At 46.6% G+C, this 12,662-nt stretch overlaps 4 protein-coding genes across 4 annotated transcripts; 1 reads left to right on the top strand and 3 right to left on the bottom strand.

The window, feature by feature from the left end:
• Positions 1–393: 393 nt before the first annotated feature.
• On the bottom strand, positions 394–2,798 carry F4807DRAFT_405577 (N-terminal nucleophile aminohydrolase). The gene is made up of 4 exons (XM_047996228.1): positions 2,490–2,798; positions 2,335–2,430; positions 1,487–2,240; positions 394–1,432 (listed from the first exon to the last, which is right to left on the bottom strand). Exons 1-4 carry the CDS (start codon positions 2,502–2,504, stop codon positions 846–848), a joined length of 1,452 nt encoding a protein of 483 aa, XP_047859541.1. The 5' UTR covers positions 2,505–2,798; the 3' UTR covers positions 394–845.
• Positions 2,799–3,667: 869 nt separating this feature from the next.
• Positions 3,668–5,240, bottom strand: F4807DRAFT_405575 (PQ loop repeat-domain-containing protein). The gene is made up of 2 exons (XM_047996227.1): positions 4,758–5,240; positions 3,668–4,705 (listed from the first exon to the last, which is right to left on the bottom strand). The coding sequence occupies exons 1-2, from the start codon at positions 4,903–4,905 to the stop codon at positions 4,020–4,022; spliced, it is 834 nt and encodes a 277-aa protein (XP_047859540.1). The 5' UTR covers positions 4,906–5,240; the 3' UTR covers positions 3,668–4,019.
• A 4-nt stretch (positions 5,241–5,244) lies between these two features.
• F4807DRAFT_405574 (uncharacterized protein) lies at positions 5,245–7,239 on the bottom strand. The gene is made up of 2 exons (XM_047996226.1): positions 7,096–7,239; positions 5,245–7,039 (listed from the first exon to the last, which is right to left on the bottom strand). The coding sequence occupies exons 1-2, from the start codon at positions 7,176–7,178 to the stop codon at positions 5,677–5,679; spliced, it is 1,446 nt and encodes a 481-aa protein (XP_047859539.1). The 5' UTR covers positions 7,179–7,239; the 3' UTR covers positions 5,245–5,676.
• Positions 7,240–10,963: 3,724 nt separating this feature from the next.
• On the top strand, positions 10,964–11,652 carry F4807DRAFT_466361 (uncharacterized protein; the record flags this gene model as incomplete). Its single annotated transcript, XM_048002375.1, has 3 exons — positions 10,964–11,033; positions 11,088–11,299; positions 11,350–11,652. Exons 1-3 carry the CDS (start codon positions 11,006–11,008, stop codon positions 11,650–11,652), a joined length of 543 nt encoding a protein of 180 aa, XP_047859538.1. The 5' UTR covers positions 10,964–11,005.
• Positions 11,653–12,662: the final 1,010 nt, after the last annotated feature.

The following is a 12,662-nucleotide window of genomic DNA, read 5'->3' as shown; positions in this document are numbered from 1 at the left end:
TCCCGCCCCCCCCCCCCCCCCCCCCCCCCCCCCCCCCCCCCCCCCCCCCCGCCCCCCCCCGCCCCCCCCCCCCCGCCCCCCCCCCCCGCCCCCCCCCCCCCCCCCCCCAATCCAAAGCCCCCATATAGTAATGATCTTCCAGTCTGAATAGCGTCACGTATAATAGACTATAATCGTTATAAGAGGAGTACCCACAAATTATAAACTGGGTGGGTCATATTATAAGGATATCGATACAGAGACTTTAACGCTTGCATAGAGTTGTTATCTTCACGCCCTTGACTGCCTAATTTGGCATGCCAAGTTCTTGAAATGTGAAAAGGGGGGTGATGGGATTACGTATACCAACCTCGACGCGTATCGTCAACTAAGGAGAGCACCAACTAGTGGTCTAAATGATTTACTCAAATGAATGACACTGAACTACTGTGTTCAACCTATACAACTTACTCCGATCTAAGCTAGAAACACCATGTCTATGTCCGTACTCTCCCCGTCGTAGATACCCACGAAAAAGGATGGAAATAACAGAGAAGCCTATCATTGATTATTTCCTCGAGCATATCCCGTCGTAACACTCTATAAAATCACTCATCATGGAGATCGTTCAGAAAGATCGTTCTTCAATTCAATATCGGGTATGGGATCGTGATTAACTTTTGGTGCTATGCTACGCACATGAAGACATGAAACTACTCCCCTTAAACAACCCAGCGACCAGAAACGCCTTGCTATTTGCCTCCTTGCAAAATCATTCTATCGTCGAAATCTTGAAATCCTAATCCGTCGCGCAGCGCCATGAGAACATAAAAGAGACAGGTAGGCCGCGTCACGGAACTTCCTTACTATAGGGACATTCCGAGGACACGTGCTGCCTTCTCCGAAGTGGTGTAGTCGGGGGCCCTCGACATAGTACTCTGGACTGGGCTATCCGGCATTGGTAGCTCCGTATCCACTTGGTGATCCGCCGGATGAGGCTGCTCTCCGAAGTTAAGCGAACGTCGCTTCTTCTTGATGTTGCCTTGAGAGGGGTGTTTAGGACCGATGTCTGGCCGAGTCACCGGGCGAGGAGGGGGATCGCTAGGAGGGAGGCGGATGTCCGAAGCCAGACTCGACTCCGTATACGCGAGAGATGTCTTAGGCCGGATTGGTAATGACGGCCCTTCCGGTGTTCTGCTTCGCCCAATACTAGCAGGGATCAACGGAGCAAGAATACGCTTCTGACTTTCGAGATCGATGCTTGGTGTGGGTATGGGACTGGCCATACGTGCAGCCGCCTTCTCGTTGGTGGTGAGGCCTTTAGTTTGCGCAAATGCTGAAGAGCGTTGGTGATAGGGGTCACGGTCAGAAAAGGCATCGATGATGGGGTTGACCATGACTGTTTGGCCATGAATGGTTAGGATCGAGTTAGTGGGAACATTAACCCAGTTTTCTAGATTCCTATTAGCATCATGCACGTTGGAGGTGCAAATGGGTAGAACCGTACCTCGTTCAAAAGTCAGGGGTTCGCTAGCAACGAGAACGATATCTGCTCCTTTATCCCGTCGCTCCATCTGGTAATCATGATCATTCGACGTAGAGGGCGTAGAGGACTTGGTCTCCCATTGGGTACCAGAGGAATAATACAAGCTAGCTGCTTGGTCGGTCTTGCTGCTCACGTATCTCGTGCAGATGATACTGTGGCCATCTGTAACAGCGAAGTTCAACAGACTTCTGGTATCCACATTCTCACTCTGAATAATGCTCTCGGGGATCGCCATGGTAAGTTCGTTGATAACCTCGATCGTCTGCAAGAGAGCCTTGCGCATTACGCTTGGACCAAATCCATTCTTTGGTTCGGAGCTCGGGTTGACGCCTAGACGCTCGAGACGGTCGCAGAACAGAGCAAATGCCCACTCGCTGTCGGTTCCACCTTGCACGCAGAGGTACCATTTGTCGTGGAGCCGTTCGCCAAGCCTTCGTTTGATGTGCTTCCAGCCTCCCAAACCACCATTATGCATAAACATCAAGCTCCCATGGTAAAACGGATGGCAGTTATCCTCGCTGAGGGAGCCTTCAGTCGTAGCTCGAACGTGGGCGAATACGAGTCGCGATGCTGTTTTAGAGGCAATGCGGTGTAGGTTGGTGCAGTTCCAGGCTGGAATGGTTGAGGTGAAGATGCAAGGAGCAGCACCTAACTTCGGGTCGGTGTAAAATCCAATACCAAATCCGTCCGCGTTGTTCTGGCCGCGTCGTGTATCCTGTAAAACGGAGGGCAAAAGTCAGTCATACTTGTCGTTTAATGTTCTTTTGTTTACCTATGTGATACTGGTGACAAGGTACGGTGTAACTTACCAGTCGAAGTCGCGAATCGAAGGACTGCTTGAGGATTGAATGAGTCGGGTCAAGAATCAGCTTCGAGAGTAGGATCTCGTCGCTACCTCTGTAGACCTAATTCACCGTCAGTTCGATGCTCTCACGACTCGTGACCACCTTAAAGGATAGATTACCAGAAAGCGGCACATCTTCGACGCGCATGTGACAGGTTTGATTGGGCTGCAATCGACGAGTAGGTTGGAATTAGAGACTACCAGGTGCCATAGACTGGTGGTTGAACAAACGATGGAATTGAGTTTCTTCGTTATCGATGGCTTGAGTTAATTATGAATGACTTATATGTGGCTTGTTTTCTTTTATTTTTTTTTTTCCGTCAGGCTTTTTTATCACTCTTTCTGTTGTAGTCACCAATGGACGTGGCGTGCATAGATTACAGGATTGCGAGATCGCTGATTTGGCCGTGCAGGTGAACCACTTAGTCTCGCCTAGCGTGGAACTGGGAAAACCAATCCCTGGCAGTTATTACATACGTTGGTAAGGGATGTTAAAAAGCTGGTAACAGCACGCGGAACCAGCTGAACGGTAGGGTAGTTTGGCAGCTGCAGCTTTCCGGGGTACGGGTACGTAGGGCCTGTTATGGAACCTAAAAACCTAAACATGCTGTAATTAGCCACACCCTGCACACCTTGTTTTAGTCAAAATCCGGGGCACAGCTACCTATGTTAATACCTACCCAGGTGTATAATAGCCAATTGGACGCCGTACAACGTCTAAAAAGGGGTTGAATTATCCACTTGTAAGTACATCTATCTTCTATAAAACGTTTCATATGAAGCTCAATCATATTTCTCTTTGTTTCCACGTCCCCTTTGTGCTCCTTATTAACATTATCTCACCAACCGTTTCGCCAATCTAAACAACCTGGATTTTTGGTATAGACGAGATCATGTCTAACGTGACACTAGCTTTGTTTGACAGTGCAGTATCAACGGGAATCGACCCAGGGATATGGAACATCTCATATCCCTAGATCATTCCAACAAATAATGTATATTATTTTTACGACTAGTACGTAATGTTTGCTCGTCTTAACCGACTAGATCGACACCAATCAACCGACTATACCTATTTTCTCGATTGTTCTGCCGCTTACCTCGCCTTACCTAACTGTACCCCTTTAGATGAACGCAAGGCACATAGGGAATGTCCAAGAAACACCATTACATATACATGATAATAGAGCGAGGTGGCTAGTTCAATCCGCTTAACATTGCCTTAACTTAACCATCATATCCGGTGTGTATATCTACTTAATGCAAATCACCATACACTTCAGCATGAACATCGGAACTTCAATATAATATGCACCAAATTTTAGGCAGTTATATAGGCTTTATTTCTCTTAAATAAATTAAATCCTTATGCCGCAACTTGTTTCATGCGACTTTGACATATATGTTGAGATAGATGCCCTTATATGTCTTCACTGGTGTCACCTTTCATCCAATATTCTCCAAGTGCTGTTTAGAGATAATATGAGAAGGTTCCATTATTTAAAAACACCGAGTCATGGCTTTTAACGGACCATTTGGGAATCGTGTGGCTGGCATCTTATTTCGACCGTACCGCGCTCATACACAACTCATAACCCGGAATGAGATGCCGATCCAGCTGCGGCGGGAAAGGAGGTAGAGTATCATAGCCTAATCTAATCTCCGATTATCCTCGCCCCTCTCAAGGAGCGAATCTCTCTCGCCGTCTTTCGTCGTGCCATCGTCGCGGTAAAGCACATAATGCTGCGTCATGAAGACCAGATCGTACAGCATCGAGACGTTCCCCAGCGCGAACTTGACCGGGTTTCCGGTGATGCCGGACCAGTCGCCCTGCAGCCAGGAGTCGATGACCAGCTGCGCGATGCTGAGCATGCCGCCGAGGAAGTCCAGCAGGATCTGCCAGATGCTCCAGCCCTTGGTGCTGCGCTGCCGGAAGTTGTACACCAGCTGCGGGGCGTACTTGACGAGCGTGATCAGCAGCTTAACGTACGAGAGCGTGTAGATGACGTCCAGCCACGCCCACGAGGTCTTCGGGTTCGCGTCGGGGGGCACGGACGCGACTACGAAGATGATGATGGCGACGGCGATGATGGACCCGCTCATGACACCAAGGATGAGGCGTGACGGCTTGGTGCCTGGTGCATGGTCGAAGCCCCAGATCGACGGCACAAAATACTGGCTGGTCAGGATCGTACAGACGACGAAGGCATGAGCAGCGAAGACGATGTCGTTGACCGCGACGGTTGGCGTGTGGTCATGGTTACGGAGAGCATATTGATAGCGTATGACTGGAGATGAATAGAATACGGCATTATATATGAGATAAGTAAGAAATCCTAAGTAACGTTAGAGAGTATAGCCATAGTGTATGAGATATGGACGAGGTACCAAGGGTGTTGATGAAGGGAAAGTCTACAGTGGTACCAGAGGTCGACTTCCTTCGAATGTTCAACATAGGCTGAGAATAGAAGGACAATGACCAGGATAACGTATATATCCACCCGAATAGGGCGGAGAGGAATTCGAGGAAAGTCATGATCCTCGGCCGGTTAAAGAGCGCTTGGCATACAGCGCAACGGTTGGTAATGAGGTAACGCTGCTTTTTGCTTGAACATCCGGACTAAAATGACGTAATCGGAAACAAAAGAGCCTTATATCGTCCTTTTATATAACCAATTCTAGTTTCCTGGATTTTCTTACAAGCGAACACTGCCAAAGGATGTTACAGTAGTACTTCCAGGCCGCATTCTGGATCTCTTAAAGAATGTTTAGCGGGGGTTGGGTGCGCTGACTCGTTATTAAAGCTTTAAGATTAGCAGCCGCCGTTTCGAAACCTTGGAACGGAATTGCGCCATCGCGTTGGGAACCAGATAAGCTTATAATTGATCCCTTTACAAGGATTATCGTTTATATTCATATTTCTATGTTAAGCGAATCTTTATATACCATAGATTAGGTAATGCACTTTCCCCTATTTATGAAGGGATACAATTGTAAGTACTATCACATACGAAGTAAATTTGCATATTGAACTTCAATATACTGTTGCTAATATCAATTCAACACTTCCAATAACCATAATATCTCCCCGGACCTCACCGATAACTGCAAGTTACGTTAATTTCGATTACGGAATATTCGCTGCTTAACAGGCCCTTGCAGCTTATGAATGAACCCAGCCCTGTCTTCTCGGTTGACGACAGCTAGAAACTCGACAAACTTATCCCACCTCTGCTGGTCGAAAAGTACCAAGATTCATGATCCTAGGTATTGTTGCCACCTTTACTCGAGAGCAGAGATGCCATTTTCAGTCTATAGAAACACAGTTCCCATACTTATACAACATCTTTCCCACGATGACATAGCCTCCAAACCCAGGGACGCCATAGATGAGGGCAGTTATGAAACCCCAGGTGAAGAAATGTCTTGATGACTGGGGATCTTGGTCCTCTCGCTTTGCAGATCTAAATAAGGTGACCAGAGACGTTGCAGAAGGAAGTGCCACGAAATTCGGACCCATCAGAAATCCAAATACAAGCCACATCATAGTCCACACACGCTGCGCTGTTGTGCTATTGCCCTTATGGAAGCCAGATAGCCCGCCGATGACAGCTATGGAAATGCCGGTAATGAAGAGATTCACGGTCTGGATAACCAGGTACGATATTAGGCCGCTATGTTTTAGCCTGGACCGCTCCCTGCGAGAAAGTTGGCTGATATCGGATATCCCTGTTGGTAAGTTGTTCACAGGACGGCGTGTTGTCGCGAAGTTGCCACAGTTCGGAATTAGCAAGACAGGTTCAGGCTCAGGCTGCGGATCCGACTTGAGCGCTTCAATACCCATCCATTTAAGCTCGATCGGTGCATCGGTATCAGCAACGGGTTTCTCGTTAGATCCTATCTCGGAAACTTTCTCATCATTTTCGATTTCTTGTCCGGGTATAACTGATGGGTTTGCGTCATTGGTGATATCCGTCGACTCGGGCTTAATTACCGACTCGACGTCTGATGGTTGACGAACCACCGTATCCGACGGAGAGTATGTGATATTCGTTAAGCCTAGGCGATCTTCATCTATGGATGTGAAAGACCCAGAAAGCTCGTTTGGAACTCCAAAAGACCAGATCGAATAATCATCCGGAACAATCTCGCCAACTTCACCATCAATCACTGCTCCCCTCCCTCTAGCCTCTTTCATGATGTCAGACCTTACCATGTATAGGGCCGCATACTCGGGAGTTACCATGTTCCCAATAAGGTTGATGATGGACATAACCAAGTACGGTGTCACCGTTAGACCAAAGGCCGCGTATCCGTACTGAACTAACTGGTCCCCTCGGGTGCGGTATAAGGTGAAGGAGGCATACAGTGTCTGCAAAATCGCCACCACAGCCTTAATGGTGCTGAAAGATGCAGATATTGTACTGTCGAATCTTTCTTCAAGCTCGTTATCCTGCCTTTCGTCTAGAGACTTGGCCGGCCTCACCTTCGCGTGCCGAGGAACGAATGCGAGCGTATAACCTTGCGGGAGCTTGCAGACTCCATGTATCTCGCGACCCCAAGGCACATAGGGAATCAAGGTATCCGAATACATCCAGAAAACTTTTGAACATGGTCGTAGCCACGGTGGCATCCATATGCTTGTTGCGATAGGTTCCCCTAGTTGGCGACTGTTCTGTAGTGTCAGGAGCGGTAAGCGACATGGATTCGTACGCTGAGATCTTACAGTTCATTCAGCTCAGCTTCAGGCTTGCCATTAAACTTGATTGACAGGTAGTTCTTATTGGACTCTGTTTGATAAGTCAGCATTCATGACTCTCATGATGCTAGTTCCATGAAATGTTCACCTTTCACCTTTTCTAACCCCATATAAGAGATGCCCTGGATTGACTCGCCAGGAATTGGCTTCCATTCCGGATTCCTAACCACCATACAGAGAGCACCTGATCTAGCAGCTCTCTGGAGAGGCGATTTCTCAAGTACCGCGCATCGGAAAATAGCATTGAGGCCCTTCATCGCTCCGGCTTGGGGGAAGAGCAAAACCGCAATCGAGTTCACAATTCTATCCAGGATTGGCTCGCCCGGGGATACCCTAACAGTGGCGGCGTGAGCGACATAATTTCCGAGATAGAAAAGCGCGACATCTGTCCAACTGGCCGGGGTGCAGATGAGGTCTGGTGATCCGTGATTGCTCACGTTGTCTGGTAGCACGATGGAGGTGGTTTGTCTTCGAGAAACTGGAAAGCAAGCGGCTAGGAAGGCGCAAAATGAGATTTGTAGCCCGAAGTGCAGTGCCCAATGCGTTATGGGCTTAAGGCCGTCCATTTCCGTTCGTCTGCCGCCCTGGCACCGGGTGTGCTATGTCAACTCATGGCGTAATAAAGATGAACAGCACGGTATGCATTTGGGCAGGACGACATTTTATCATCGACCGCGCGAAGAAGCAGGCTGGAAAGAGGGAGTTATGGTCGGCGAGCATGCAGCTTCAGCCGCTGGACATAAGCTCTCAATTCGTTGACAGTGACAAGGTCCTTGGAAATATTGAAATTTTAGTGGCAGCGACCTTCCTATTTCGGGAGCGTCCTGCATACAGGCGAGTCAAAACGGGTAAACCTCCCAGCAAATCTTCAAGCTCAAATTAGCTGAAAAATGCGATTGAGACGGTATCCATGATTACTCAGACTTAACTCTTCAACCGACTATTTGAGCCCTTGTGAAGACGGCACTTACATAGGTAGCGTCAACAAGTCTGCCGTCTAGAAATCGAAGTCTACGGGCCGAGCCGCGCCTGAACCCGGGTACCCGAAACCGACGTCAATCGCCTGTTCATCCCTTACGTACCTAGCATCCCCGCGTGCCTTCACCCAGCGGTCGACGATGGTTCTCGGCCACAATTATAAATTCTGCAAAGAATTATACTTAGTTAAATAATAAAAACATCAAGTTAAATAGGTTATTCATGCGACATCGACCTGAGCAACTAAGGGCCCCTTCCTTTGAGCGAGGAGTGTGAATCTTGGATATCTTCATTTTCAAGGATTGTTGGACTCTCTTTTCCTGCATATTCCCTCTATTGATCGGAGGATTGGTTTCGTAACAATTCTTCTACCCGACTGGCCCCTCTTTGAGAGGCTCTCGTGGCCTGGTTGGAATAGATTTGTGGGGTTCTTGGCAAGGCTCGGGTATAACAGTACAAAATCAAACGACATCTAGCGTTGGGAGTGCTCTGAAACAAGACGTCATGGTGCAGAGGTTTTGGGGACATCAGGATACGAACTTTAGCACCCTGGATGTGATATATGATATTTCTGAAGTGTGTCCCATGTTGAAGCTACTACCCTACTACCTACAGATCTAAAAGTCCTCCGAAAGCAACGCGGGACAAACGATCTGCAGTTCGAGACTCATCCATGCCAGGATCCATGAAGATAAATCAACAAGGATGCAGGAACGGTCTAGGCAATGTACGTATGTATGCAGTAGCCTGCCGACGCCTTAAGACTACCTATTTAGTCTCATTGCTCTCTGCAACTGCCTCGCATCCAAAGCTCCTGGAGGGATATTATGTCATTATGTCAGCAACCCTTGTCAGGGGTACGCAGTAGATATAACCTTGGAATGCCCAGTGACAGTCAACTGGTGATTACTAATCTACCTGCGTCACTAGTCTAATTGGCTGTCGGGTGAACATTATCACTGGACCCCTAAGGGCAATCGCATCCCGGTTCTTTGGGAGGAAATTACCACCTTAGGAACAGTACCACCCTTAGTTACGATAGATGCTCAGTTGATAAGTTGACTGATGTCAATTAAGGTGACAGGTAATAATTACAACCTAACAGTATTACAGAGATAATAGTCACTTTGAATAGTGTCAATTATAACAGGATAATAAGTGTCAAGGTTGGTGTCAATATAACAAGCCTAGCAGCTACCGTGTTAATCCTTAAAAATAACTATAGAAAGTGGTGATCAAGTCAAGGTGTTGAGAAATTTGCTGACATAATGTCCAAGACCGCCACCCCCCCCCCCTTTCCAAACACCCATCTGGCAGTAAAGTTTACACCAAGTTAAGCACACCCCTCAACGTTACTAGATACTCCATGTATATGAATCTGTATCTACTTCCATTTCTAGATAAACCTTCCATAAGCCTACTATTTCTCGCAGCAAGTTAAACACTACACTATCTTTCCTTTTAACAACTCTACATTAGAAATTGCGCATCCGCCCGACATGCGTACGGTCATATGACGACACATCCTCCTGACCTCCATTAAGCGAATCTTACTTATTTTTAATGATTTAGTGTCATAGCCCCCGATGTAAAATGGTAACATATTAATTTCTACAGTACCTTGAAATGAAGCACCATATGATGAAAGTCTAGGTACTAGTACATAAATCATTGGTAGGTAGTTGATATTTATGCCATAGCCACTCTTCACACCTCGTATTTAGAATCGAGCCCGCTAGTTAAGCCTCAACATAAGCTTAAGAATGAAGATATATATGAGCGTGTTCACTTGTTGTTGGTCCATTCGGAAATAAAGACTAATTGGTTGCCTTCTTCAACAGAGTACCTACCTACCTACCTAGGTACCCTTCCAGTAGATATATTAAACATTGTTTCACTGAATAAACTGGCTAGGATTATCCATTTCGATAAAACCTTATCACTCACAGCTATAATGTGCAGCTCATATATATTCTCGCGATGGAGAACCTTTCCCAAGCTGAACGCGGCCAAACTTCGAAGACAACTGCTTCCAGGAGTAGAGACAATAATGTCTCGGCAACGTCTTCACGGAACAATCAGACAAGTAAGGTTGACCAAGGACCTCGCAGATCGCAAGAAGGTGTGACATGCTTATTGATAGCGCAGATTCACCTTCAGACTGTTGACATATTTTGCTAGGTCCTGGGACACTCGCAAGTGGAATGAAAATTCTCTCGTCGCATGAAATTCGTAAACAAAACAATTCTATGATATTACATTCCCTAGGATCTAGTGGCAGACATCTCAAAAATAGTCATCGACACACTTGAGAGTTGGGCTCAAGTTGTCGCTCTACAAAGTTTATCACATAATCTAAGCCATCATAGACACTAGGTTATGATATGCTTTAACATCGACTTTTATTAAATGAGTAAAGTAAGATCACTGGAATAGAAAAGATGCTCGCAGAAATGGATGTGAGAGATGAAAAGGAACTAAGTTCCCAACCGCGACTCGATATCCCTTTAGTTGGCACAATACTACAGTCTCCATAAAACCGGTAACTATACATCGGCGATAGCGCAGGCCTCTTGAGCCTGTAAGCGTTGCGGCTCTCACAGCGATCTTCAGAGGCGTCTAACCAACTAGAAGTAGGATTTTATGGGTGTCAGTGGAGCTCAGGGGTTGATGGAAGTACAATTACTAATCGTCGTGGAGCTGTAGTCTTATGCCAACTAAAGGGATAGACACTTGTGTACCTGGGTTAAGATCTTGTCTTAGTCATGAAAGCAAAGTTTGCTGCGGCAAGAGCAAGGTCAATAATGGAGACAAGGCGACTTCAGGCCCTATGTTTAATTCATCAGTAGGGCGGCCCTGTGAGTGTAAGGAAGATGACTTCAAGGATTGCCTCTCCGAGATGATCTTGAAACAGCTCAAACGTTACTGTGAGATGATACATCTGTCAGCCGAAGGGAACTTTTATTAATCTATTCACTTAGCTGAGTTTATACTCTTATTACACAGACTCCAGAAAATGCCCCAAACGAGTCGTCGAAAATGGTCCAGTCTATATCACACGTTAGAAGGGGAGGGTGTACTGAAGAGTGGCGACTGGGACTTCCTGTCCTTCCAAGATGATTTCCTAAGCACACCAACCGAACGCGCTGATCAGACATTTTCTGCCCTCATATACGGCAATGCACCTCTCTCTGTAAGTTGGCATAAATCTTGCCATCGGTAATCTTCTAATAACTGCTGAAGAGATTATTCAGATGGGTCTTCAAGAATAGGAACCATGGAGGTACTACCGACGAAGTAAATAACAAAACAACCATTTACCTCCATACTGGTGGCATGGAATTCCTAAAGAAGGGGCTCGTAGCTGCCGGGAGCGGTATCATATTGATAGTCCCAGTTGGGATCCTGCTGCTTCAGCCAATGGGAAAGGTTATGTCCCTTGTGGTGGTAATGTGTTTCGGAGCGGCATTTGTCTTCGTCCTGATGCTTCTAGGCAAGACCTTCGACACGATGCCATCGGCTTCTCTGCTTACTCGGCTGCTCTAGTTACGTATGAGCTCTATTATTACCCTTTCTCTACACTGCTAATAACAAATCGCCATAGGTTTTTAGCAAATACGCAAGGAGGCAACGGTTGTGGTTGTTGAGCGATGGAAATATGATCATAACTAATACTTCATTCATCCTTAGGTACACGATTTTCTTATTGCTTGGAATACCGGGTATGGTTGGGAGCTGGTCAGCTTCACTTACGACTCTTAGTCATAGAGTTACTTGTCGTCTTTCTTACGTTTTTTCCTTTACTATGGACAGATTAAATAGGTATCTCGTTGGCTTCCCTCACTTGCAACATAGAATCAACCCCCTGAAGGATGACATGAAGTTGAAATAGCGCCAATAGCTTCACTTATGAATGGTCGGTTTGCCGACTTAGCCGAGTAGAAGGTTATAGCCGCGTAGAAGCTTTGTAGCATTGATTTGAGGCCATTATTGGGTAAAGCCTACCCTCCCTGGCGCTTAAAGATAGTCCTGCAGCGATGTACCCCGTACATTCTGGCCCTTTGCTCTGGATGCTACGTGCTAGTCATTCTCGTAGGAATATTCTCAGATTGGTTAGATCGATTTTATTTTACCTCCGAAGCCCTGTCTGCTCCTGAATTCGAACGAAAGGCAGTTTTATCGAATCATCATCTACTAGGTACGTACCTATCTAGATAGGTACATACATGTAGGTAGCTACGGAGATGTCTTATAAATTATAATTTTACCTCATAAAGGAAGGTCTAGGTAGGTGGTGAAGTGATTACTACGGCGATTGATTCCCGGCATATTTATTTTCACGAAAATTTGATTTTGGCGGGGGTCTACGATCTGAATTGTTGATGGCTCTGACTCCCTACTTACGCATGTACCTACTTTTCCTTAGTCACGCAACATTCTGGCTCTGCCCTCTCTAACCTAAGGAGGGTGCTCCAGAAGTCCTATACGCGAATCAGTGCGCGTCGATGTATGTACGTCCCCCGGACGTAAACAAGCTCATGATCACACATGTACCT

This window comes from Annulohypoxylon truncatum (assembly GCF_022578515.1).
Source record: "Annulohypoxylon truncatum strain CBS 140777 unplaced genomic scaffold F4807scaffold_1, whole genome shotgun sequence".
NCBI classification, from domain to species: domain Eukaryota; kingdom Fungi; phylum Ascomycota; class Sordariomycetes; order Xylariales; family Hypoxylaceae; genus Annulohypoxylon; species Annulohypoxylon truncatum.
This window is presented reverse-complemented; position numbering and strand designations above follow the sequence as displayed.

Excerpts from the sequence above, each read along its gene's own strand:
- F4807DRAFT_405577 (XM_047996228.1), bottom strand. Across the intron at positions 2,241-2,334 it reads TCGATTCGCGACTTCGACTG|GATACACGACGCGGCCAGAA; the intron begins GTAAGTTACACC and ends TCCGTTTTACAG. Across the intron at positions 1,433-1,486 it reads ACCCCTGACTTTTGAACGAG|AAAACTGGGTTAATGTTCCC; the intron begins GTACGGTTCTAC and ends ATAGGAATCTAG.
- F4807DRAFT_405574 (XM_047996226.1), bottom strand. The coding sequence starts at position 7,178 with ATGCTGACTTATCAAACAGAGTCCAATAAGAACTACCTGTCAATCAAG. Across the intron at positions 7,040-7,095 it reads GAAGCTGAGCTGAATGAACT|TCGCCAACTAGGGGAACCTA; the intron begins GTAAGATCTCAG and ends ACTACAGAACAG.
- F4807DRAFT_405575 (XM_047996227.1), bottom strand. The coding sequence starts at position 4,905 with ATGACTTTCCTCGAATTCCTCTCCGCCCTATTCGGGTGGATATATACG. Across the intron at positions 4,706-4,757 it reads TCCCTTCATCAACACCCTTG|GATTTCTTACTTATCTCATA; the intron begins GTACCTCGTCCA and ends AACGTTACTTAG.